The following is a 27372-nucleotide window of genomic DNA, read 5'->3' on the forward strand; positions in this document are numbered from 1 at the left end:
GGGAAACGCCGCTCTCGGGCCGGGAGGCCTCCGACGGGGAGGCTGCAAGAGGGCTCTTTGGGGGGATCGGGGGCTGAAGGGGCCCAGGTGGGTGTTCCCTGCCGCAGCCGCTGTGAGGGGCAGTAGCGGGCCGGGTCGCGGGCCAGGAAAGCCCTCGGGCGGCGCAGCCTGCTCGTGTGGTCGTTTGTGGGGAGCTTAGGGTTGAGCCCAGTTCCTATGGTGACCGCTTCGCTTCCCTTCCTGCCACAGCTGTCCGCTGGGTTAGTCTGCTTAGAAACGCGCTGGAGTGGATCGGAGACTTTTGGAAGTCAGATTTAGCGTTGAGTCTACCTCTTCCTGACTCCCAGGCTCACTTCTCAGTCTCCCTTATAGACTTCGATATTATTTGGTCGTTTGCATAGTATAATTTCAGCAGGAATTGGCCACAGGAGAGTCAGGGTACGTTGGCTTTTGTTTGAAAAGCTATTGTAGGTCTCAAATATGCTGTTTTCATGGACTCAAAAACTGAAATCATCCCCGCCCCCGAATAAAATTAAGTATTCTGGCTTCATTGAAACTTTGCACAGAAGACAGTGTTCTAGCGTTTTCCTTTTTCCATTTCGGGACTTTTTGTCCCAGGATGTGTTTTGTTTTAAATGTCTTCTACCAGCTTTCAGCATGTCAAGTTCAATTTGTTTTTTCTTGTAAGGAAGACAATCGGTTTGTAAATTAAATAAATAGGTTATTTATAAGAGAAAGGGAAGAATCACATCTCTGCCTCCAAGATAAAACTGATTCTTGTTTGTATTTTAATTGATTAACGGACTAAACCTTTTGATCTTAATTCATCTAGTTAATTCTCAATTAACATTAGTGAATTTATTAGAGAATTAACATTAATGAAACATTTCAGACTCTAAACGTTGGCATTATTTAATGGTAGCTTCAAAATATATCTCATTTACTTTCTGAAGAAAATATAATTAGGAGTAGACATTCTCTGAGCTCTCTTTTCTGCCTTCTTTTTCAGTTGCTTAGAGCAGGTTGTTCTAGGATGATTTGATTTAAACTCCTCCATATGCAGAGGTAGTTAGAGCAGGTGCAGTTATTCATCTCTTTACACATCACAGGCTCTTTTCCCCCCCATAGATAAACGCTTGCCCAACTTCCTTGCCTTTCCTTGTAGTTTCACAGTCTTTAACATGAACATGTATGTTATAGTTTAGCTTGTTTTTGAATTCCATATAAATGGAATTTTACTGAGTACTGTTTTGCATCTTCTTTAAGATGTTTTAAAGATTTGTCCTTATTGTTGCTTGTAGTTAGTTTGCTGATTAGTGTTCTCTTGTTAAAACACACCACCATTTATCTATCTTAAGAATGTATAGATTTTATACAGTTTGGGGCCATTACAAACTATGTTGCTGTAAACATCCTTATATCTGCATCCCAGGATAATATTTTGAAGTGAGTGAGTTAGTAAGGTAGTTCTTTTTGTCTTAGTTATATTCTTAGCAACAGTTTGTTATGTTACTGAATCCTTTTAGCATAGAAAAGCCTCCTGAAAACAAGTGTTTAATCCATTCTTGTGTTTCCAAGAGATCTTGGTAAACACTACCTTTCTGAAGAGAGTAGCTTTGAAGACAAAACTTTATTTCTTTACTCTATGGTCAAGAGTGTAGAAAAGAGAAGAGCTTGGGGTTTGGATGGAATTATTGGAGAGATTATTGAAGAGAAGATCTAGTAAAATTTAATTTTTTAGTGAAACAGAAGATCAAAGGGACCTAAGTCTAAATACAAAATTCATTTATGTTTTATATACATCTTATACACATCTCCTGAAAGTGATTTTATCAGTGTTTTTAGTGCACCCAATTGGAGAGATTATTTCTTTTTTTGTTAAGTTAAACTGTTACTTTACATCTTTTAAATGAATTCACAAAATATTCACTTGTTACAAATATAAAAATCTTTGAAAATTATTCATCAAATTTTGTGTGGTTTCTACACCCTTTGACTTTTCCTTCCTATTCAAAGTGTCTATAATTCTAAACTTTTGGAAAGAACTTTTGGAACTTCCCTACATTTCTACCCCTTCTTTCTTTTTTTAATATATTTTTTTAGTTGTCAATGGACTTTTATTTTATTAATATGCAGTGCTGAGAATCGAACCCAATGCCTCACACATGCTAGGGAAGCACTCTACCACTGAGCCACAACCTCAGCCCTGCATTTTTACCCCTTATCCAAATCTTCACCTATCCTTGCTTTTCTCATCCTTGTCCCAGAGGACAGTGCACACTCTTCATGTGGGTTGCCTCATATTTCCTCATTCTTTCTTCTTCATCTCTTAATATTAACCCAAGTCTTAGGAATGGTTGTTTGTATACTTTGGGGCTTCTTCACCTGAGGCCATGGACCTTAAGGAGTTTTTGAACTCCCTGAAATTGTAAATTTTTGTGGGTATAGGCTGCACATCACTTATCTGAAATGCTTGAAATCAGAAGACCAGGTTTTGGATTTCAAAAAAATTGCATAAGCATAATGAAACATCTTGGGGATGGGACCTAAGTCTAAATACAAAATTCATTTATGTTTCATATACATCTTATACACATGTCCTGAAGGTAATTTTATACAGTGTTTTTGGTGTACCCACATTTTCATTTCAGCCCCAGACATGAATTCACATGTGGAATATTTTACTTATAGTGGTACTGTTGTCAAAAAATTTCAGATTTTGGAGCATTTCGGGGTTTGGATTTTTCAGACTAGGGATGCTCAATTTGTATTTGCATTTTCCTGAGGGAAGAATCCAGGGCTTTTGCTTGATTCTTAAATGGGTCCTTGAGAATTAAGAAACATATTTTTCTTCTCTTATAATGACCCTTCTGTAACCTTGGTCTTCCTCCAACTTTCACTTTTCTTCTTTTCAACTATGCTTCCTAAAAGAAGTTTACATTTTCCACTTCTCTTCTCTAATCCTCATTCATTCATTAGTCCTCTTTAGACTTTTCCCTTCTTCCCCGCCACTGAAACTACTTTGTTTAAATAATCAAAATTCATTATTTTGAAAACTATAAAATAAATGTTTTACTAAGCAACTTTGGGGTGGGCATTTATCAGGCATTGGAGATATACTTGTGACAAGAACCTAGTGTCTTGGATGGTATATAGTAGGGAAAGACAGATAATAACATGTGAATAATTAAACAATGTAATTTCAAGTAGTGATAAACACAAATAACTTAAATAGACAGCGACTGGGAAAGAAGCTACTTTAGATGAGAAGGCAGGAAAGACCCTGTGGTATTCAAGCCAAAGGGCTGAGGATGAAAAGGATCCAACTATGCAAAGGGCTGAGGAGAAAATATTCCTGATGGGAAAAGCAAGAGCAGAGGCCTTGAAGAGAAATGAGATTGGCATGACTTGGTTCATTTGGGCTGCTCTAACAAAATACTATCTACCTGGTAGCTTGTGAACAACAGAAATTTTTATTCTCACAGTTCTGGAGGCTGGGAAATTCAAGATCATAGTATTAGCAGATTTCATGTTTGGTGAGGGCCTATTTCCTGTTTCATAGATACTTTCAGGACATTTGCACAGGCAAAGGAGTTCTTAGGGGCTTTTTTTTTTTTAAGGGCAATTAATTTTGACCTAATACTTCCCAAACACTACAACTCACCCCCATCCCTGGTTTTTGTTTTGGTGCTGGGGATGGAACTCCGGTCCTCAGGCATGTTAAGCAGGTATTCTACCGCTGAACTACCCCTTGAAAGATTGAGGCAGGAGGATTGAGAGTTCAAAGCCAGCCTTAGCAATGGCGAGGTATGTTTTGGGGGGAATGGAGAGTAGATCCTAAGTCTTTAGTTGGGAGGGGCAGTAAGTAAGAAACACTTTTTTTGTAGCTCTTTTCTCTGTCTTCTTTTAGCATACATACGCAATAATTTCATGTGGCAGAAATCATGCTGTGTTGTAATTTTTTTTTTTCTTGGTACTGGGGATTGAAGGTCGGGGGCACCCAACCACTGAGCCACTTCCCCAGCCGTATTTCACTGAGTTGCTTAGTACCTCGCCATTGCTAAGGCTGGCTTTGAACTCTCAATCCTCCTGCCTCAATCTTTCAAGCTGCTGGGATCACAGGCTTGTGCCACTGCATCCAGCCTGTGTTGTAAATTTCTGATTTATTTTTCCTGGACTTCCCTAGACTAATTGAAGATTGAAATTGTAGGTTTTTATTTGTTTTCCATTTTTTATCCCCATACACTAATATTATTGATTTTTTTTCATATTTTAGCTATTTGAAAATTTGTCTGATCAGTGAATAAACGTGACTATTAACAATTGGATAGCATGAACTAAAACAGTGATTTGAGAGAGTTTTGTGAGAAGATCAGAAGGATGTGATGGCTGATTAGATAAATAAAGAGAGGAATTAGTAATAATAATAATGGTAAATAATAATACTTATAGTGTTTATTATGTACCAGGCACTATTCGAAGAGCTTTATGTATACCAATTCATTTAACCCTCACATAACTCTATGAGGTAGGCACTCTTTTTGTCACCCCTAGTGATCAGATGAGGAAACCATGGCTAGAGAAGTAATGTGTCCAGTGTCATGCAACTAAGAAAGTGCAGAATTAGGGTTATGAACATTGGCAGTCTGATAGCAAAATATGTGCTCTTAATCACCGTGCTTGCTACTTCCCAATTGAGAATAAACTTCGCATTTGCATTCTCTGTATGAGATCTGTACAGAAATACCACATTCTATTCTTATGTTAAAGGTCACTGGAATGTGTAAGATACCCAGGTGTCTCAAGGTGTAGGGACTGGCAGGCCAGGTGTGAGGATTTCAGGTACAATAATATCTCTCCCCATATTGCCATATTGCTTCCAAAGCTAGTGTGGGGGATGGTAAGTAGCAAGTCCAACATGATTGCTCATGATTGTTCAGTGGATTTCTGGCTGCTTCCTGTTTTTAATTCTTAGACTAGCCTTAATAGGTAATTGTGTAGAATTCCTATTTGACTAGTTTACCAACGAGAAGGAAAAATTCAATTTTGTCTGCTTTGCACACTGCGTATCAACCTCAACAGATTTTATTGACACCTTATTTATTTAGGTACCAGGGATTGAACCCAAGGGTGTTTAACCACTGAGCCACATCCTCAGCCCTTTTTATTTTTTTATTTTGAGACAGGGTCTCACTAAGTTACTTAGGGCCTCCCTAAATTGCTAAGTCTGGTTTTGAACTTGCAATCCTCCTGCCTTAGCCTCCCAAGCCATTGGGATTATAGGTGTGCTCCACTGAGCCCGGCACCTTCTTATTTTATAAAGAACAGTGTTGATGGAGACACAACTTTTGGACACTGCTTGTTCTTAAGATTTTGATAAATGTATGAGAAAGACATACCTAGAAAAAATAATAACTACATAAATTGTTCTATATTTAGTAAGAGAAGTCTCAATGAAATGTAATTATGTAATGGATAAGATAGAGAAAACCTGGAGAATATGAAATTGAAGACAAGCATGAAAAATATCTAGTTAAATGGAGAAAAATGCATATAAGTGTATGTAAGAAGATGTGTAGAATACTTTGTCTTTACTAGAGGGGTTCTTGGAAGTGCCAAGTAGGAGATAAGTTTGGAAAAGTGGGAAGAGAACAAATTATGTTGGGCAGGCTTAGACTTTAGTTAAATAGATCCTTGCAATTCAAGATGTCCTACTAGCCAAATAGGGACTACAGGGCAGCTTTTTACAAATGCAGAATCTCAGGCTATTGTATATAAGGGTCTGTATTTAAACAAGATTCCCATGTGAGTCATATGTTCACTAAAATTTAAACAGTCTTGCTGAAGTGAGAAATCATTTTATTACCCTAAGTTGAATGTTTGTAACTAGAAATACACTTCCCAACAGAAACTTGTAAGAAACGATAGGATTCTGATCTAGCCCATAAAAGACTAAATGATTCATGATTTCAAATATTCTGTGAGATTTTATTCTGACATTCCAGATGGTGCAATAATTATTGAAATGGACATAAAAGGAGATCTGTATTTTATTTAGAGAAAGGAAAAAAGGAAACTAAATCCAACAGTTTGCTTAAGTGCCAGGTTGCACAAGATGCAATACAAGACCAGTCAATAGAAAGATTCTAATTCTATAATTCACCAAAGGATATTTTGGAGAACAGCAGCTGTGTTGGAAAGAAAGATCTAGGATGCTCATAGTAAATTTTTACTTTCTTTACATAATGGTATCCTTGATTCATGGAAAGAAAATATTTCCCTTAATAACACAATCTTTAAGGTATGTTATCAGATTAAAAAAAGCTCAATGTGGAGGAGTATGTATAGTATACTAAAGTGGAAAATCTTCAACATTGTCATTTTATACATGTGCAAATGTATATATAGGTTAAACTCCTAGAAATGGAATTATTTGGACAGAAGCTCTATATACTTTTGTAATGTTAGTAGATATTTACACAACTGTTCTCAATAAATACTCTATCAATTTATACTACCACCATTGATTTATTAGGATGCTGAATTATAAATCCAATTTATTGATCTTTGCCAAGGTAATGGTTAAATGAATAAATGTGACTATTTTGTGTTCTAATTTGTACAGTAAAGATGGAACATTTCTGTAAATGCCTATGGTCTTTATCAATTTTTGTATTAGGGCATCTCTTCTTCCTTTTTTATTATGTATATATTAGGGAAATTTGTTCTTTATGAAAGGGTAGCAAACATTTTTCTTAATATACAATAGCAACAGCAAACTTGTAGCTAGTGGCTACACAGGCCTAGACGTAGACTGCTGCATTTGCTCCTTTCTCATATTTCTTTAGAATAGTGATAAGATAGGGCATCTCTTCTTTGAAAAACATGTTCAAGTTTATAGTTTTATATTTAGAAAACATACAGATAATGTTTTATAATGCAAATTTAAGAAAATAACTTGTTCTTTTGATCACTGGCTCATAGTTAAAAACAATTTAAAACATCATCTAGGGCTGGGGATATAGCTTAGTTGGTAGAATACTTGCCTGGCATGCACAAGGCCATGGGTTCAATCCCCGGTAACCCCCCGCCCCCCAAAAGAAAATCATCCAATAAAGAATGTTATGAATTCTCAAAATTTATTGATAATCATGAGAAATCACAGCTTTTTGAAAATGAATGCCTCTGTGTTATTTCCCATTCTTTCCTCTAGGTTACCACCAAAGAACATCATTTTGGTTTAGGGGCTCCAGTTTCTGAAGCTGAAAAATACCAGAATACTCTCCAACTGGAACAAGAAGTGAGAAACCAAGATAGATTCATCTCTACACTGAAATTACAGGTTACCTTTAGTTTACATGTATATTTTTCTGAATCTATTTGGGATGGGGTCCTATTTTAAAACAAGAAAATGGAGAATAAATAATTACTAATTCAGAGATTATTTACATCTAATGGGTCTCAAATAATTCCTTTTTTATCTTAAGTATTTTGACATGCATAGAGTCAGAGCCACTGAGTGCAGACTATGTGCCAAGAGTTGTATCAGGTGCTTTTAAGTACATAATCTCACTTAATCTTTTCAAGTCTTGTGAAATGGTGATGTTATTTCTCTTTGCAGATGTGGGAGGTAAAGTTCAAAGAGGTTAAATAATTATGAATTCGGACAGCTAGGATTACTCTGAACTTCCAAGTTAGTTGATATTTAAACCCAGTCCTCTGAACTCCAAGTTCAGTACTGTTTCTGTTTTTGTGCCTGGTACATGATATAGCTGTTAGTAAAGGCTATTAAAAGGGACTACTGCGAAGATAGAGTAGACTTACCTTTTCCTATTCCTCTCACTAAATACAGCTGGTAACTCTGAACAGTATATATAAAACAAACAAAAGAACAATGAAAAGTAGACAGAAGAAGGATGACTGGTTAGGATCTTAAGACACAAAGAATAACATGTAGTGAGTTCCCATATTTTCCTTTTCTCCATATATCCCAGAAAGAATGCTGTAATAACTGGCAACTGGACATGACAATGAGTGTAACCCAAAACAGACCCCGCCCCCACGCCCGCCCCCAGAATAAAACAAACAAACCTCTCCTGAACTAAAGGACTAGGAGTGGGAGAGCCCCACAAAGCAGACAGCTTTTAATCTTTAACTGCTTATTCCAAACACCATAGAAAAAACTAGAGCCCAGTTCCCGCCTGCAAAGGCCAAGTAGAGAGCCTAGACTCTGACCCTGGCTAGGTTGTAACAAAGAACCTTAAATGTGCATCCTTGGACCACATTTCCCACCTCCTAGCCCCAGCCAGTGTGGTATCGAAGAAGGCTGAATGAGGAACAAGGACTTCCATCCACACCAGGCAGTAAGGAGGCCCCAGCCTCATGGTGTCAGTGGAGACCACATAGGGAGCCAAGACATCTACTCCCATCTTGTAGTAAGAGGTATCCCTTCTACTTGCTAGGGTGGTGACAAAGGAGACTTCCTGCCGGGTCGGAACTCTTACCACTTCTCTGCAGTAGCAGGGCCAACCACCATCAAGTCAGTGGAGGACATGTAAGGATCTGTAACAAACTGCCTCTGTTCTTCCTAGCTCTGGTGGTAATAGCAGAGGTCTAGTGGAGAACCTGAACTCCCACCTCTGCCTTCAGTAACAGGGAGCCTGTACTCCTCAGTCTGGTGGTTCTACCCCAACTTAGCAGCAGTGAGACAGTGTCCCACTTTCCTAGCAGGAGCAAAGTTATAAGAAGCTTATGAAAATAAAAAATTCAGAAAGTGATAGTACCAGGTCTCAATAAAGAAATTTACTTGTCATCATAAGAATTAAAACTGTTGAGAAAAGACAAGAGAAGCCAGCATTGAAATGCAACTTGTTACAGTTGTCTGACAAGGATTTTTAAGGCATTCATCATGTAAGTGTTTCAGCAAACAAGTATGAGCCCACTTGAAGGTTGTCAGGGATTTGGTGGGAGGGAGAGACAAATAGGTAGGTGGTGTACTGGACTTTTTAGGACAGTGAAGCTATTCTGTATGATATATCAGAATGGACACATGTAATTGTACATTTTTCAAAATCCAGAGAATGTGCAATATCAAGAGTGAACCCTAGTATAAAACTATGGACATTAGTTAATGTATCATTATTTGTTCATCAAGTTTATCACACTAATACAAGATATAAATGATAGAGGAAACTGTTTGGGGGATAGAAGGGAGTTTGTGGAAACTATATTTCCTGATCAAACAAAAACCCTGTTGTAAAAACAAAAAAAACAGGAGGCACGGGGATATATCTCAGTGGTAGAATGCTTACCTACATGTGCAGTGCCCTGGGTTCAATCACCCACATCACAAAAAAAAAAAAAAAAAAAAAAAAAAAAAAGAAAATTTTTTAATTTATCTGATAAGGGCTCAATATCCAGAATATCTAAAGAACTATAATTCAACCAAAACAAAATAAAACAATCCAATTTAAAAATAGGCAAGAGGGTTGGGGAGTATAATTCAATGATAGAGCACTTGTCTGGAATATACTAGGCCCTGAGTTCAAAATCCAGCACCACAAAAGGAAGAAAATAAGCAAAGGACTTAAATAGACATAAAAATGGCTAGTAAGTACTTGAAAACATAATCAACACCACCAACCATTAAGGAAATACAAATCAAAACCATAGTGAGATATCATTTAATAGCCATTAGGATGGCTATTATCAGTATAAGAGAAAATAACAATGTTGGTGAGGATATGGAGAAACTGGAATGCTGTGTTGATGGTTGGAATACAGTTTGGTAGTTTTGCAAAATGTCAGAGATAGAATAACCTTGTAATTCAGCTAGCTATTCCATTCCTAGGTATATGCACCCAGGCATATTCTCTATAGAGTTGAAAGCAGGTGCTCAAGTAGATACTTAGACACAAATGTTCAAAACAATATTATTCACAATAGCCAAAAATTAGAAACAACCTAAATGTCCATCAACAAATGAATGGATGACAGATTGTGTAGCTGGACTCAGTGGCATGTGCCTGTATTACCATCTACTCAAGAGATTGAAATGGGAGGCTTTTTTGAGCCTCGGAGTTAAAGGCCATCCTGGGATAGTAAGACCACATCTCTTTAAAAGAAAATGAAATTCTGATATATGCTACAAAGGGTGAGCTTTGAAAACATGCTAAGTAAAATATGCCAGACACAAAAGGACAAATATTTGATTCCACATATATCTAGAATAGGCAAATTTCATAGAGACAGATCTATTATTTAATAGAGTGTTTTTTTGTGGGGGGAAGCTGAAAATTCTGAATGTAGATAGTAGTGATGGATGCACAACACTGAATATACTTCATGCCACTGAATTATATATTTGCAAATGGTTAAAATGGTAATTTTATGTATATTTTAGTATTAAAAAAGCTTTAAAAATATGGTAAAAATACTCAGTGCTCTCAAACAGAATGGAGAAAGGAATGAATCAATGAATGTAAGAATAGAACAATAGAAATTTCATAATCTGTAATGCAGTGCCTATCAAAATTCAAGTGATGTTCTTCATAGAACTAGAAAAAGCAATTCTGAAATTCATTTGAAAAAATAAGAGACCTGGAATAGCCAAAGCAATCCTTAGCAAGAAGAGCAAAGCAGGAGGCATCACAATACCACCTCAAATTATACTACATAGCTATTGTAACAAAACCAACTTGGCACTGGCACAAAAACCCGTATGAAGACCAATGAAACAGAAGACACAGGGACAAACCCATATCAGTACGGTTATCTGATAGTAGACAAAGGTGCCAAAAACCTAGGCTGGAGAAGAGAGACCCTTTTTAACAAATGGTCTTGGGAAAACTGGAAATCCATATAGAGAAGAATGAAACTTGACCTCTGTTTCTCACTCTGCACAAAATTCAACTCAAAGTGTATAAAGACCTAGGAATTAGACCAGAAACCCTGCAACTGCTAGAAGAAAATGTAGGCCCAACACTGCAGCATGCCAGCACAGGAACCAGTTTTCATAACAAGACTCCTAAAGCACAAAAAGTAAATAAAAAATCAGTAACTGGGATGGCATTAAATTTAAAAGCTTCTGCACAGCAAAGTAAATGAGTGTGAAGAGAGCTTACAGAATGGGAGAAGATTTTTGCCACCTGCTCCTCAGGGCATTAATATCCAGGATATAGAAAGAGCTCAAAAACACCAAAACCAAAACCCTCCAAATAACCTAATCAGTGGACAAAAGAACTAAACAGTTCTCAACAGAAGAAATACAGAAGGTCACAAGTAAATGAAAAAAAATGTTTAACATCTCTAGTAATTAGGAAAATGCAAATCGAAACTACACTGAAATTTCATCTCCAGTCAGAATAGCAGTTATCAGGAAAACAAATATAAATGTTGGTGAGGATGTGGGGAAAAAGTTATATATTGTTGGTGGGACTACAAATTAGTGCAACCACTCTAGAAAGTAGTATGGAGATTGTTCAAAAAACGAGGAATGGAACCATCATATGACCCAGCTATCCCACTCCTTGAAATATATCCAAGGTTTAAAATCGGCATACTACAGTGGTATAGCCACATCAATGTTTATAGCATCACAATTTCACAATAGCCCAGCTAGGGAGCCAACCTAGATGCCTTTCAACAGATGAATGGATAAAAGATAATTTGGTATATATACAATCAATGGAGGGTTATTCAGATATAAAGAAGGATGAAATTATGTCATTTGCCCATATATGGATGGAACTAGAGACTATCATGCCAAGTGAAATAAGCCAGTCTGAGAAGGAAATGAGGAAAACTATCCCATTTACAATAACCTCAAAAAAATAAGATACTTGGGAATCAATGAAAGAGGTGAAATATCTCTACAATGAAAACTACAGGGCTGGGGGTGTGGCTCAAGTGGTAGCGCGCTCGCCTGGCATGCGTGCGGCCCAGGTTCGATCCTCAGCACCACATACAAACAAAGATGTTGTGTCCACTGAAAAATAAATAAATAAATATTTAAAAAAAAAAAAAAAAAGAAAACTACAGAATCCTAAAGCAAGAAATCAAAAAAGACTTTAGAAGATAGAAAGATCTACCTTGCTCTTGGATAGCAAAATTAATATTATCAAAATGACTGTACTACCAAAAGCACTATACAGATTTAATGCAATTCCATTAAAAATCCCAATGGCATTCCTCATAGAAATAGAATAAGCAATCATGAAATTCATCTGGAAAAATAAAAGACTCAGAATAGCTAAAGTAATCCTTAGCATGAAGAGTGAAGCAGGTGGCATCACTATATCAGACCTTAAACTATACTACAGAGCAATAGTATCAAAAACAGCATGGTATTGGCACCAAAACAGACTGGTAGACCAAAGGTACAGAATAGAGGACACAGAGGACCCACAAAACTACAATTATCTTATATTAGACAAAGGTGCCAAAAACATACATTGGAGAAAAGATAGCCTCTTCAACAAATGGTGGTAGGAAAACTGGAAATCCATATGCAACAAAATGAAATTAAACCCCTATCTCTCACCATGCACAAAACTCAACTCAAAGTGGATCAAGGACCTAGGAATTAAACCAGAGACTCTCCGTCTAATAGAAGAAAAAGTAGGCCCTAATCTTCATCATGTGGGGTTAGGTCCCAACTTCCTTAATAAGACTCTGTAGCGCAAGAGTTAAAACCAAGAATCAATAATTGGGATGCAATCAAACTAAAAAGTTTCTTCTCAGCAAAAGAAACAATCTGTGAGGTGAACAGAGAGCCTATATCCTGGGAGCAAATTTTTACCCCTCACACATCTAACAGAGCACTAATAGAGCACTAATCTCTAGGGTATATAAAGAACTCAAAAAGCTAAGTACCAAAAAACAACAACAACAACAACAACAACAACAAAAAACCAAATAACAAATGGGCCAACGACCTGAACAGACACTTCGAAGAGGATATACAATCAATCAACAAATATATGAAAAATGTTCATCATCGCTAGCAATTGGAGAAATGCAAATCAAAACTACTGTAAGATATCATCTCACTCCAGTCCAGAATGGCAGCTGTTATGAAGACAAACAACAATAAGTGTTGGCAAGGGTATGGGGAAAAGGTACACTCACACGTTGCTGGTGGGACTGCCAATTAGTGCAGTCAATATGGAAAGCAGTATGGAGGTTTCTTGGAAATCTGGGAATGGAACAACCATTGACCCATTTTTCCCTCTCCTCATCTATACCCAAGGGACAGCATACTACAGGGACACAGCCACATCAATGTTTATAGCAGCACAATTCACAATAGCTAAACTGTGGAGCCAACCTAGATGCCCTTCAGTGGATGAATGGATAAAAAAAAAATTGTGGTATATATACACAATGGAATATTACTCAGCAATAAAAGAGAATAAAATCATGGCATTTGCAGGTAAATGGATGCAGTGGGAGAAGATAATGCTAAGTGAAGTTAGCCAATCCCCCCAAAACAAATGCCAAATATTTTCTCTGATATAAGGAGGCTGACTTATAGTGGGGTAGGGAGGGGGAGCATGGGAAGAATAGATGAATTCTAGATAGGGAAGAGGGAATGGGAGTGGGCAGGGGACTAGCAAGGATGGTGGAATGTGATAGACATCATTATCCAAAGTACATGTATGAAGACACTAAGTGGTGTCAACATACTTTATATACAACCAGAGATATGAAAAATTGGTCTGTATATGTTTAATAAGAATTGTAATGCATTCTGCTGTCATTTATTTTTTTAAAAAATCAATAAAAAATAAAAAATTTAAACAAGTACACACTTGTGTCCTGAAAACTATGGAGCACCAGTGAAAGAAATCAAGGTCTAAACAAACGGAGAGACATGTTCATGGATTGGAAGCATCAGTGTAGTAAACAATTTCAGTTCTTTCCAAATTGATATATAGGTTTAATATAATTACCATCCAAATTTCCACTAAAACACTTTCGAAGAAGATTAAACTGGAGTCACTCTTCCTAATTTCAATATTTATAATGTAGCTACAATAATCAAGGCAGTGTTGAGAGATCATAGATAAATGATACAGAATAGAGAATCAGGATGATTTTAAAAAAACATGCAGACTGAGGTCAATGGAAGAAATAGTCTTTGCAACAAGTGATGCTAGAGCAACTGGATATCTCTGAGAAAAAGTAAACTTCTACCTAAATCTCATACCTTATGCAAAAATCAATGCAGCAATCAGTGCAGCTAGGATAGGAGAAATTGGATTATTCATACATTCCTGATGGGAATATGAAATGGTACAAAGATTCTGGAAAATTGTTTGGGACTATTTTTAATAAGATGAGACATACAGTTACCAAATAACCCAGTGATTTTACTTCTGAGCAGAGAAGTGAAAACTTACTATTCAAAACCTATATGGACAAGGCGTGGTGGTGCATTCCTGTAATCCCAGCTGCTCTGCAGGCTGTAGTAAGGGGATCATGAGTTCAGAGCCAGCCTCAGCAAAAGCAAGGTGCTAAGCAAGTCACTGAGACCCTTTCTCTAAATAAAATACAAGATAGAGCTGGGGAAGTGGCTCAGTGATTGAATGTCCCTGAGTTCATTCCTCAGTACCAAAAACAAAACAAAACAACATCAACAACAAAACTATACGTAGTTGTTCACAGCAGCTTTATTTGTTCTAGCCCCAGTCAGGAAAAAACAGTTTTCTTTTAGCAGTCCTTGCTAAAAGATCCATACTATGGGATTACTTCACTATAAACAAAAACAAACTATTGATTCACAATAGTGAAATGATTCTTGGGCTTTGTGCTGAGTAAACAAAATTACATACTCAGCCTGTATGATTTTATATAACATTCTTAAAATGATGAAGTTACATGGATTACTGGTTGCCAAGAGTTAAAGATGAGGAGGAAAAAGATGTAAATATAAAGAGGTGGCAGGAGGGGGATCCTGCAGTGATGGAATAGCTCTGTATCTGGAGTAATTTATACATGTGGGAAATGGGGTAGAACAATTTGAACATACTGTGTCAATGTCAAATCTCTGGGTTTAATTTAACTGTAATTAAATTGCAGTTATTGGGGAAAACTGGATGAAGGGCAGAAGAGACTTCTCTGTATTACTTCTCCAACTTTCCTATGAATCTTTATCTAATTCAAAAATAAGATTTTTATTTTGGTTTTTGAGACAGTCTTACTATGTTGCTGAGGCTGGTTTTGCACTCCTTTGCTCAAGCTATCCATCTGCTTCAGCCTTCCACAATTTTGGGACCATAGGTATACACTACCACACAGCTTTAAAAAAAAAATTTGTATAAAACTACTGTTGAGGGGCTGGGGATGTGTCTCAAGCAGTAGCGCGCTCGCCTGGCATGCGTGCGGCCCGGGTTCGATCCTCAGCACCACATACAAAGATGTTGTGTCCGCCGAGAACTAAAAAATAAATATTAAAAAAATTCTCTCTCTCTCTCTCTCTCTCTCTCTCTCTCTCTCTCTCTCTCCCCCCCACTCTTTCTTTAAAAAAAAAAAAAAAAAACTACTGTTGAGTTTATGTAGTCTTTCAGAAATTTTATTTGAACTTTCATAACAACCCTGCAAATTGCAGGGATCCTCTCCATTTAACAGATGAAGCTGAAGAGGCTCCTATTTATTTTTCTCTGAAGTCAGATGCATCCCTTAGGTTCATTAAAATATGGAAATTGCTCAAGGTTACATGAGTGAAAACAGAGAATTTCATTCTTAATTGCCAAAGTCCACATCCTTCCTACTACTATATGCTGCCTCTTCTGAAGTGCTTGTGTCTTGAAAGGGCCTCACGCATGCTAGACAAGTACTCTACCACCGAACTACACCTCCAGCCTTCATTTGTTTATTGATAATTTATTTGTTTTATTTACTCATTTAACAATCATTTAAGTATTATGTTTGAAACACATAATGTATGATACAGAAATGAATGATAGAATCCTTTATGTTGCTTAGAATTTAGTGGAAGGGACAGGGAAATAAATGATTTTGATACATCTTATAAAATACTGAGATAAAGCTGAATGAGAGGCTTCATTGGAGCATCTATGGAAAAGGAGAAGCATTTAACCTCTGCTGGTGTAGTGGGAGGTTAACCATATATTTTGCACATCCTTCTTGCTGAGAAATGTAGCATAGTTTACAGCACAAAGAAAATTCATGTAGATAGATAAATTGAAATTTGTTTACCCCACATCCTATAGTTTGTGAAAAAATAACAAAAACTGATGATGAAAATAGTGGAGATAATATAGATAGGAGAAAATAATGAAACAGTAAAAGCTTGAGTTGAGAACTATGAATAGACTTCTACACATGGATTCTGTACAAATTTTGCTTCAGGTGGGCTATAGATTTGGCTTTGAAGTTCTGTGAGGCAAAGACAAACAAGGAAATAGTAATTAAATAGTCCATAGATATTAGGGACCCCAAAAGAGGAATATATTTTCCTGAAATTGAGGACTAAGTGGAGTTTTTCCCTGAGAATTCTCTTAAAGAGTATTCTGTGATATAGAGTGGGTAACATTTCAGTTACTTTCCTAAAATATATTTTAAAGTGAGTTCAGTGAGATTATTTCTTATAGTGTATCTGGAGTTTCACTGTATATACGTTGGAGATGTTGGGAAATTTGAGCTGGACAGGTGAGTAGGGCTGGGGTTTTAAATGGCGTTTTTCTTTTGCTCTCAGTGTGATTAGTCATCATAAGGTTACAGTAATTACTCCAAAATTGTGTTTTCAAAGAATTTTTATTATATGGTAGCAGGCCATAAGAGAAGAGAATAGGTGGCTCAGGCTCAGGCCAGCTGTGATAAGAGTTTGAACTAAGTAAACAGCCTTTTTTCTTCATTTTCCCTTCTTATTTTCTAAAAATTCTTAATTTTTTTTGTTTCACATTTTTGATAATTTAAACTCTTTACCTCAAAATCTCATAAATTAGTGTGCCTTACAGAATGCCAAAGCAAGGGTTGGAGTAAAAGAATGACTTTTTATGCTTCTTGGTGTGTATTAGTGGGGTGAAATAGTTGATACTAGGATATATCATTAAAAATAATTCATGACCTGGAGGATATTCTTGATATATAGGGACAAATTGCAAAGTTTACATTTTTAAAGTAAACTTTGTTGTTTAGGATCTGAAAGAAGATCTCTCTCTACTTATTTGAGAAGGTTAAGGTTAGGGCAAGACTAATGTTAGAATTAAGAGATTGGAGATTTAACAATGTTAGATACTCCTCAAAGACTTAGACTATTTCTTCTGATTTGTTTGTTTTTGTGTTGTTACATCTTCTACAGGACACCAACTCTGTGTCTTGAAAATAGTAGGTGCTCAATAATTGACTGTTAAAGAGCTGGGTGCAGTGGCACATGCCTATAATTCCATCTACTTGGGAGGCTGAGGCAGGAGGAGCACAAGTTCGAGATGAGCCTGGCAACTTAGCAAGAAAGATCCTGTCTCAAAATAAAAATATAAAAAGGCGGGCATGGGGGCTGGGGTTGTGGTTCAGCAGTAGAGCTCTCGCCTAGTATGTGCGAGGCCCTGGGTTCAAACCTCAACACCACATAAAAGTAAATAAACAAAATAAAGATATTGTGTACAACTAAAAAATAAATATTAAAAAAAAAGGTGGGCATGTAGTTCAGTGGTAGGATACTTGCCTAAGCATGGGAGAGTCCCTAGATTCAATCGGCAGTACCTCAGGGGAAAAAAATTGTTAAATATGCAAGGGACAAATACTTTGGAAAAGTATTTGTGCCACTATTTTGTCTCATAGATGTTTCTGTTATTGAACTTAACATATTTCCTTCAGTAAACAAAAATTCTCTGAGGGAAGGCATCTAATCTATTTTAGTATTTTTGGAATAGATGGCATAATTTCTGATATAATTGTTCAGTGGGTCTAATATGTTTTTTTTTCCTTTAAAGGCATTTGGATACCTTCGTGATAGAAAAGCCCCTTTTCTTCACCGTTGATGGTTTGATAGTGGGCTGGGAAGGAAAGCTGTGGTCCTCCATAGTAGTCAGCAAACACTTGATTGATTTGGTATTTAGCTTAGTCAAGTAAGTTACTATGTTCAAAGGGACTTTTCTAAAAAGTTAACATATTTTGTTAACAGTAACTAGAAATTTAATTCCAAAGAACTCTTAATGATATTTATTTACATTAGTTTTAAGACTGTGGTTTCTTTATTATACGTTTAAATAATTGGCTCTTTTTTTTGAGTGGTTTGTTAAACATGAATCGTGTTCAAGTCCTTTCTTTAATGAACTGGAAGTTGTCTTAAAAGACATAGGTTAGGGCTGGGAATGTAGATCAGTGGTAGGCATGCACAAGGCCCTGGGTTCTAGCCCCAGGACTGTAAAAATAGTAAATAAATACAAAGATAAGAAAAAGATATAGCTTACATTTTTAAAAAAATTTGGTCTGAAGATGTGACTGTTAAAACCCTTGCCTAGCATGGATAAGGGCCCCGGGTTTGATCTCCAGCATTACAATAAATAAATGGCTAAATTTTTTAAATTTTCACTCAATACTTTTTTCAAGTAGGTAATATATTTGTATGATACAAAGAGTTATACAGTTAAATCTCTTTACCCGGGAAGCAAATCTCCCTTTCTGATTACACTCACCTAGTTTCTGTCCTCAGAAGGAAGCTAAATAAAATTTTTAATGTGATTATTTTCTTTCTAATTATAACAGATTGAAGACCTCAAACAGACAAATCATGGCTTGGAAGAATGTGTTAGGAAACTCTTGCATAGTAAGGAAGTGGTAAGCAGTCAAGTAAACGATTTAACCAACCACAATGAGCATCTTTGTAAAGAATTGATTAAAATTGACCAACTAGCAGAGCAACTAGAAAAAGAGAAAAATTTAGTGGTGGATACTGCCGATAAGGAACTTGAAGGAGCAAAGGTACTACTAGATTTACCACGGTTGGGGTCTTAATTCTCTTTTAGACATGTAATTATTAAATATAATGGAAAAAATGACATTCTCATATTAATTGGAGGCTTTTTAGATTTGACGTTATATTTAAATATCTATACAAAGGGCTAAATTATGTTTCTCACATTTTATTTAAAAATTTTTTGCTCAAGAAGTTTTCTAAGTAATATGCAGTCATTATAACAATTTCAAAACAACAGGAACAGAATGTTGGAAATAGAGTGTTGCTCTCCCTCCCCAATCCTTTTCTCTGCAGAAAAATCCACAAAGAGGTAGATCTATTTACTTACATCTATTCATTTTCATGTACATTTATTTCATATTTAATGAAGGGATTTTACCCAGATTTAAATTTCTCTGCAATTAAACTTAATAATTCATTCTTTGTTGACTTCTGAGTTGTGGCATTGATTTAGGGAATTCCCGTCATCCCAAGAACTACAAAAAAGTTCTCTAAAATTTTAATCCTTTTTATGGTCTTTTAAAAATTTAGTGTTTCTTGAATTTCATTTTGTTCTAGTAAGCTGTATTGGTTTTTTCTTTCCCCAATGATATGAAGTACCATTTTTAAACAGTTTTTTTAATATTTACTTTTAGTTATAGTTTATTTTACTTTATGTGGTGCTGAGGATCGAAACCAGTGTCTCACATGTGCTAGAAGAGCGCTCTACCTCTGAGCCACAACCCCAGCCCTAAAGTACCAGTTTTTTAAAAAAAATTTTTAGTTGTAGATGAACACAATACCTATATTTTATTTTTATATTTGTATGTAGTGTTGAGAAACAGTGCCTTACATGTGCTAGGCAAATGCTCTACCATTGAGCTACAAGCCCAGCCCTAAAGTCATTTTAAATAGTACATCCTATGTCTGTGGATGTGTTTCTGGACTATGTGGCCTCTTTGATTAATTTTCCTTTTCTGTGCCAGTACCATATAATTTTAGTTATGGTAGCTTTATGGCATTTTGTTAAACATTATATTTCTCGATTAAATTTTAGTACTCTGCCATAAAATTTAGAAACCAGGAATTTAAGCATAATTATAAAATGAAGACAGTTTCATTTCTCTTGCTGCCTAATTGCTTAGAAGCAAGACACAACCTATTGAACTTTTAAATGATAAATGTGATATTGTGCTTATCTGAATTTTATTTATCACCAAATTTGTAAATTGTGTATGTAATGACATAATTGTTAATATATGTTGTTCCTTAATATCATTTTAACATACCAAGAGTCTGTAGCATATAATGAAGCATATAATTTATTAAATGATCAGACTGAACATATTAATATGGTGTTAGTTGCTATAGTAATTTGAAATATATAAACCTGGTTGATGAACTCTAGGCTTGTGAGTTTTTGTGCAGTAATCTTTCTTTCTTAGACTGTGTAAAAGATAAGACTAAATCAATGAAAAGTCTAATAGTGGGCTATTTAAATACAAAAAGTTTATTACTTTAATGTAAGGACACACTCACCTCTGTCAGAGTCTTGCCTGAAGAAGTCCTAGAAGGACTACTTAAAAGAGTAGATAAAAGAATGGTTTGTCTTCAGTTTGTGAATAATTTACCTTCTAATGGATGCTGCTAACATATATGAAGGACATTTAAAAGTAGTTTGTATATTTTAGCATTTCTCAATAATAAGCCTTTAATTTGCCTGTTACTTTATTTAAGAATAGTTATCCTTCATTCACAGTTTAATGGTAAATTTGAGTTCAGTCTTTCTATAATTATAAAAATTACCAAATTGAGGTTTTATTGTTTTCCTTCTTTAAATTAAAAATAAACTGCACTATTTCCAAGACTGAGGGAAGCCTAGATTGGCTGAATTCCCACAACGAGAGTGCCCTTTTTAGAAGTCATCAGTTTAAAGGGTTATTTAGGGTCAGTATTCTTCAGAGAGGGCAAGAACTGTGTCAGGCTGAATTCTCTGCTTTCAAAAGGAAAAACATCTAAAATATAAGAAATATGGAAAACATCTAAAATATAAGAGCTAGGATTTCTTTAAAATATTAAATTCATGAATGGAAATTTTGCCTGGCTCAGACAAGAGTATTTCTGGAATGTTGGATGCGTTTGAGAATTGGAAAGCTATCTGAACTTTCAAGGAAGACCTGGGCAGCAGTTTTGGAGATAGTATTGTTGATGCAGGGAAGATGTAGGAAATTTTAATAGAGGACAAAATGGAAAGAGATGCTTTGAATTCGTAGAATGCCCTGAAATGAGGAACCCTCCAGCCTCAGTAAATCAGTGTCCCAGATAGAATGGGGATTAGGAGATGCATGCCCAACATTGGGGATATGAACATCAAGTGTGTTGTCACCATTGCCACGTCATTGGGTGTGCTATTTAGGTGTATAATCAGTGGACATAGATTCCTTGCATAATATGTGGACAGAACTTGAAACGAAAATTTTTAATTTGCTGACAAAGAGTGTTTGGGTTCCTATAGCATTGGAGATTTTGCTATAAGTACTAGGAAGTAGGGTCTGAGGCTAAAGCTGCTGTTAGTTTGTCTGGAATTGAGATAGTATTAAATTTATTTACTGGGAAGAGTTTACTTTTGGTCATATTTTTAAAGGTCAACAGAGTTAACATGTTTTGAGTATTATATTAGTTATTGCTCTGTAACAAATTATTCCTAAACCTTAATGGTTTCAAACAGCAAACATTTATATTTTAGGTTCCATGAACCAGGAATTCAAGAGTGGCTTACCTGGGTGGTTCTGGTTCATAGTTTCTCAGGAAATTGTCAAGACAGTGGCAGGATGCGGTCTTGGCTTGACTATTCTTGGAGAATTAGCTTCTAAGATGGCTTATTTAGATGGCTATTGGCTGTTGGCAGGAGGCCTCTGATTGTTGCTAAGTGAACATCTCCCTAGGGTTGCCTGACATGTTCTGTATGGCAGTTGCCCACCCCTTCCCTAGCCAGTGATCCAAGAGAGGTAGTGCCACATCTAGTGTGGTGTGCTGACTCCAACTTTTGCTAGTATACTATGTAATTTATTCATAAGTGGTTTTTTTTTTTTTGAGTTGTTTATCCCAGCTAGAATGTTGCCCCAAGGCAGGGATCTTCACTTTTTTTTTTTTTTAAATGTTAAGTGCCTAGAACAGATACATGAGTGCTTATTGTATATTTTTTGAGTGACACAGTTACTATCTGACATATATTTTGACTGTAGTCTTTTTCTTTCTTTTATTTTAGCCCTGGGGATTGAATCCAGCAGCGCTTTACCACTGAACTATATCCCCAGCCCTTTTTATTTTTTATTTTGACATAGGGCCTTGATAAGTTGCCCAGGCTAACCTTGAAGGGATTCTTTTGTCTTAGCCTTCCAAGTAGCTGGGGTTACAGTCATGTGTCACTGTGCTCAGCTTGTTTTTTTCTTTTTGGCTAGAGTATAAACTCCACAAGGGCAGAGATTTTTGTTTGTTTTATTCAGTACATATCACAGTATCATGCATTTAGTAGACAATAATTGAATAATTGTCAAATAAGTAAAATCACTGGGTTATCATTTTTTCATTTGGGCCAGTTATAATTTTATTTTTCAGAGTAGAATCAACATTTTTAATCATTATAATACAAGTATGAGCTTGGACTGTGGCTCAGCAGTACAGTGCTTACCTAGGATGGGTGATGCCTTGGGTAGCACTGCAAAAACAAAAATGACTAGTAGTACATGTTTATTATAAGAATTTAAGTCCACATACAAAAGTATAATGAAGATAATAACATCTGCTCTAGTCACACCTTGTTAGGCATAGATACAATCTGTTTTCTTTTGTTTCTATGTTATTGGTTATATGTTATTCTGTCTTATCTATATTTAGGATGTATGTGTATAAATTTATTTTTTATGGAAAAATGTCCTATTAGATATTCTGTTTTGTTGATTTTTTTATACTTAATTTAGAATGGGAATTTTTACACATTATTTTTACTAGACTCATGTCTTTTTATTGTCTATGTAGTAATATAAATTAAAACATTAGAAATTATCCATTCAAAACTATTCATAAGCTTATCCAAACTCTAAGTTCCAAATAATAGGATCTCTTAATATTTCATAAATTTAAATCTGACTGCCAGACTTCCAGAAATTTTAGAAGAGAACTTTTCTTTGATATAAGGAGGCTGATTCATAGTGAGATAGGGAGAAGGGAGCATGGGAAGAACAGACGAACTCTAGATAGGGCAGAGGGTGGGAGGGGAAGAGAGAGGGGGCATGGGGTTATTAATGATGGTGGAATGTGATGATCCTTATTATCCAAAATACAGGTATGAAGACACAAATTGGTGTGAATACACTGTGTATACAACCAGATATATGAAAAATTGTGCTCTATATGTGTAATAAATATTATAATGCATTCTGCTGTCATATATAAATAATAAAATAAAGTGGAAATGCTTTAAAAAATTAATGAAGAGGGTTGGGGTTGTGGCTCAGTGATAGCATACTTGCCTGGTATGGGTGAGGTACAGGGTTCATTCTCAGCACTGCACATAAATAAATAAAATAAAGGTCCATCAAAAAATGATTAGAGAGCAATAGTTTCAGAAAATTGAAATCTAAAATATAGGGGGTATGTGAGTGAGCTTTTTGTTGCTCACAATATACTTGAGAAAATAAATTTAAAAGGAGGAATTGTTTATTTTGGCTTAAAGTTTCAGAGATTTCATTCCATGGTTATTTGACCTGTTGCTTTTGGACCTATTGTGAGGTAGCATATTCATGGCAGAAGTTCGTGGCATAGGAAAACTGCTCATCTCATGACAACCAGGAAGCGAAAAGAGAGAGGAAAGGGCCAGGATCCTTACATATACTTCAGGAGCATGCCCCAGTGACCCCACTTCCCTGCACCAGGCCTTAACTCCTGAAATTCCCACCACCACATCCCAATAGCACCATTAGCTGGGGAATAAGCCTTCAACACATGAGTCTTTGAGGAAATTTAAGGTCCAAATCATAAGAGCAGGCAAGATTAGGACACATGGTATTGGAGAATAAAATCGGGGAAGTTGATGAATTGAAAAATATGTTCATTAAACTAATAGGCTAACTTTCAGCAGAGAGCCTTATTGCCTTACATAAAAACTTGGTCATTCTCCTTTATGAACATATAGTGTAGACATATGCTACATATATGACTATAGGTGGCAGTGCTTTAAGACTTGGTAATAAGTTCAGTGTCGCAGGAGTGATACAAAATCTATTAAGTGGATTGAATTGAACTAAGGTATTTAAAGTAGTTTTGAGGAAAAGGCAGAATCTTCTAAATGGTATAATTTGAGGAAACTTTTTTCCTAATCATTCTTTATAGACTTCTTATTCAGAATTATAACTAGTAGTAACATTTTGTTCTAGTTCATAGGGAGTAATTTGGTAAAATATAACTCATTATTATTTTATATAAAACATTAGGTGATTTAAACTCTTTGTTTCATCCTAGGTTCTTTTACCGTTAAAGGTTGGTAAATACAGGGGTGGGTTACCTTTTTCAAAAAAAATATTCACTGTTTTTAAGTGAATTCCTGTTTTTGTTTTTGATGCTCTTCCTAATTGAATCAGCTTAAGTATCTTTAACATGAATTATTTCTAATTTTACAGATTGAACTCATTTGCCAGCAAAATAATATAATAGTATTAGAAGATACAATAAAAAGGCTTAGATCTGTAAGTACACTTTTTGAAAATATATGTAAGGAATCATTTTATCCAGTTAAGTAACCTACAAAAATAATTGTATATACATCATACCTTTTGTAAGCAATAAGAATTTTATTTTTCAAAAGTCAGCACCCCAGGCTGGGGTTGTGGCTCAGCCATAGAGCATTCACCTAGCATGTGTGAGGTGCTGGGTTTGATCCTCAGCACCACATAAAAATAAATACATAAAATAAAGGTATTGTGTCCAACTACAACTAAAACAAATATTAAAAAAAAAAATCGGCACCTACTACTGGGCCACAGCAGTATCTCCATCTGAAAGAGCAATGCTTTTCATTGCTCCATTTCATCACTACTTTCTTTCTTAGAACAACTTTTGGTTAGTTTTTACTAATGACTTTTACTGTTTTTAAATGTTACATAATGGCACTGAAAATTTTAATTTTTAAAATATAAGATGAACATATTAAATTTTTTATTGCCTTTGGTATTATTTTTAAACCATAAATTGTTTCATTTCTTTTATTTTTTTTAGTACTGGGAATTGAACCCAGGGGCACTCAACCACTGAGCCACATCCCCAGCCCTATTTTGTATTTTATTTAGAGACAGGGTCTCACTGAGTTGCTTAGCACCTTGCTTTTGTTGAGGCTGGCTTTGAACTCTCAATCCTCTTGCCTTGGATTAAGGCGTGTGCCTGGCCATAAATTGTTTCTTAATCTCAAATGTTATGTTTGATTTATATGACAACATGAAATGAAAATTGCTCTTTTTAAATATTTTAATCTTATCCTTTAAAACATTTTAAAAACTTTATAGAATGTTTGTAATTTTCTCCCAAGAAAGTATTGATAAAAAAAGGTAAAAATATTGTAAATGTTTCTAAATGTATTAAAGTAAATCAGAATTCATGGAAGTGCATTTGAAAGTATGTAATATTCAGCATCCACTCAATTTATTCATTCATTGAACAATTATTGAACAAACTAACTAATGTGTTAAGAGTAGCATGTAAAGTTTTTTTTAGAAGCAAATTAATTTTATTTCTAAGACTTATATTAGGTTTTGGATATTCTTGGTATTTCTGCCTTTTTTGTTACCATTTTTTCTTCAAAATTAGGAGTATTTTTTTAGTCAAATAAAAATATAGCACATCCAGTAATGGTGAAAAAGAAAACTGTCTAATTGCATTTTTAAACCTATTGATGAACAGTTTTTTAAAAGTTCAGTTTTTTAATACCAAATTTAATATTTTTAAGGATCTATTTGTTTTCCTTTAGAAAAGTATGCTATAGTTTAGCTTTAAATAATTACCTAATTTTTTCCTCCTTGGCAAGATAATTTTAGAGACTGAAAAAGCACAAAATAAATCTCCTTCTAGACTTGATTCCTTTGTAAAGACTTTAGAAGCAGACAGAGATTACTACAAAAGTGAAGCTCAGAATTTGAGAAAAATGCTCAGAAGTAGATCTAAAAGTCCAAGACGCCTGTCTCCATCTTCTCGGGTAAGTTGGAAACTTATAAATATTTTGAAGTTTGTTACTCAAACACTGACTGTTATTCTTTGGTTTACCTAATCTGGGAATACTTTGTTTTGATTTAGCATGAATTATTGTATCACAAAGATTGGGAAAAAACAGGTTTCTTTGAAGGCAGAGTGGACAACAATATTGGTTCTTTATTTATTGATGGTTAGGAGGTAATTAGACAAATTTGGAGCAATTTGGGATGAAACTGTTGTAAAAGGGAGGTGACTTTTGTTATTTATTCTTCACTATTTCATTGAATAGTCATGTTTGTATAATAGAGATTGTGTACTATCATCAGCAGCACCTTTTTATTAGTACCGTATGTGAAAGAAGAACTTCACATTCTGTATAATTGAAGGGTGCAAACTGTGATGTAGAGCTTTTGAAGACAACAAGAGATCGTGAAGAACTTAAATGCATGCTGGAAAAATATGAGCGTCATTTGGCAGAAATTCAGGGTAATGTCAAGGTTCTTACATCTGAGAGAGACAAGACCTTCCTTCTTTATGAACAGGTAAACTTATTTATAAATAAGCAAATTTTATAAGTAACAACACGTGCTTTTAGAGGTATATAATTTTTTAAGTTCTATGAAGTACATAAACCTATCAATCAAATTAATTTAACCAATATTTGGGAATTATGTTCTTAAGATATTCCTAATGAACGGTAACATATTTCTAGTTTTATATGAGTACTCACATATACTTATACCCTCTAAAAGATTATATACGTGTGTAAAAATAGTCTGATTTTTGGATTAAGAAATGAGGCTAGGGGTTGGGATATAGCTCAGAGATAAAAAACTTGCCTAGTATGCATGAGGCCTGAGTGTTGAATCCCAAGCACCACAAAAATTAAAAAAAAAAAAAGAAAGAAAGAAAAGAAAATGAAGAAAATGTATGATGATAGGATTTGGTGACTTCAAGGTAAAAAGATCAGGATTTGGCAATCAGAGCTGAAATTAATGAAATAGAAACAAAAGAAACAATTGAAAAAATTGACAAAACTAAAAGTTGGTTCTTTGAAAAAATAAACAAAATCGACAGACCCTTAGCGATGCTAGCGAAGAGAAGAAGAGAGAGAACTCAAATTACTAGCATACGGGATGAAAAAGGCAATATCACAACAGACACTTCAGAAATACAGAAGATAATCAAAAACTATTTTGAATCCTTATACT

At 35.3% G+C, this 27372-nt stretch overlaps 1 protein-coding gene across 13 annotated transcripts in view; it reads left to right on the plus strand.

Annotated features, from left to right (window-relative positions):
- The window catches only part of Tsga10 (testis specific 10), a 101228-nt gene that overhangs the window by 487 nt on the left and 73369 nt on the right, over nt 1-27372 (plus strand). For 6 of the 13 annotated variants that reach the window (XM_048810280.1, XM_015499691.2, XM_048810282.1 and 3 more), the window contains exons 2-6: nt 7214-7342; nt 18733-18948; nt 24601-24666; nt 25998-26165; nt 26548-26703. In XM_048810280.1, coding sequence (XP_048666237.1) covers nt 26115-26165; nt 26548-26703 — 207 coding nt within the window. In that variant the 5' untranslated portion in view covers nt 7214-7342; nt 18733-18948; nt 24601-24666; nt 25998-26114. Of the gene's footprint in view, nt 1-7155; nt 7343-17957; nt 18093-18732; nt 18949-24600; nt 24667-25997; nt 26166-26487; nt 26704-27372 lie in introns of those variants that run through there. The other 7 variants (XM_048810290.1, XM_048810284.1, XM_048810285.1 and 4 more) reach the window with 7 other exon arrangements.

The sequence above is a fragment of the Marmota marmota genome, unplaced genomic scaffold (assembly GCF_001458135.2).
Source record: "Marmota marmota marmota unplaced genomic scaffold, marMar, whole genome shotgun sequence".
NCBI classification, from domain to species: domain Eukaryota; kingdom Metazoa; phylum Chordata; class Mammalia; order Rodentia; family Sciuridae; genus Marmota; species Marmota marmota.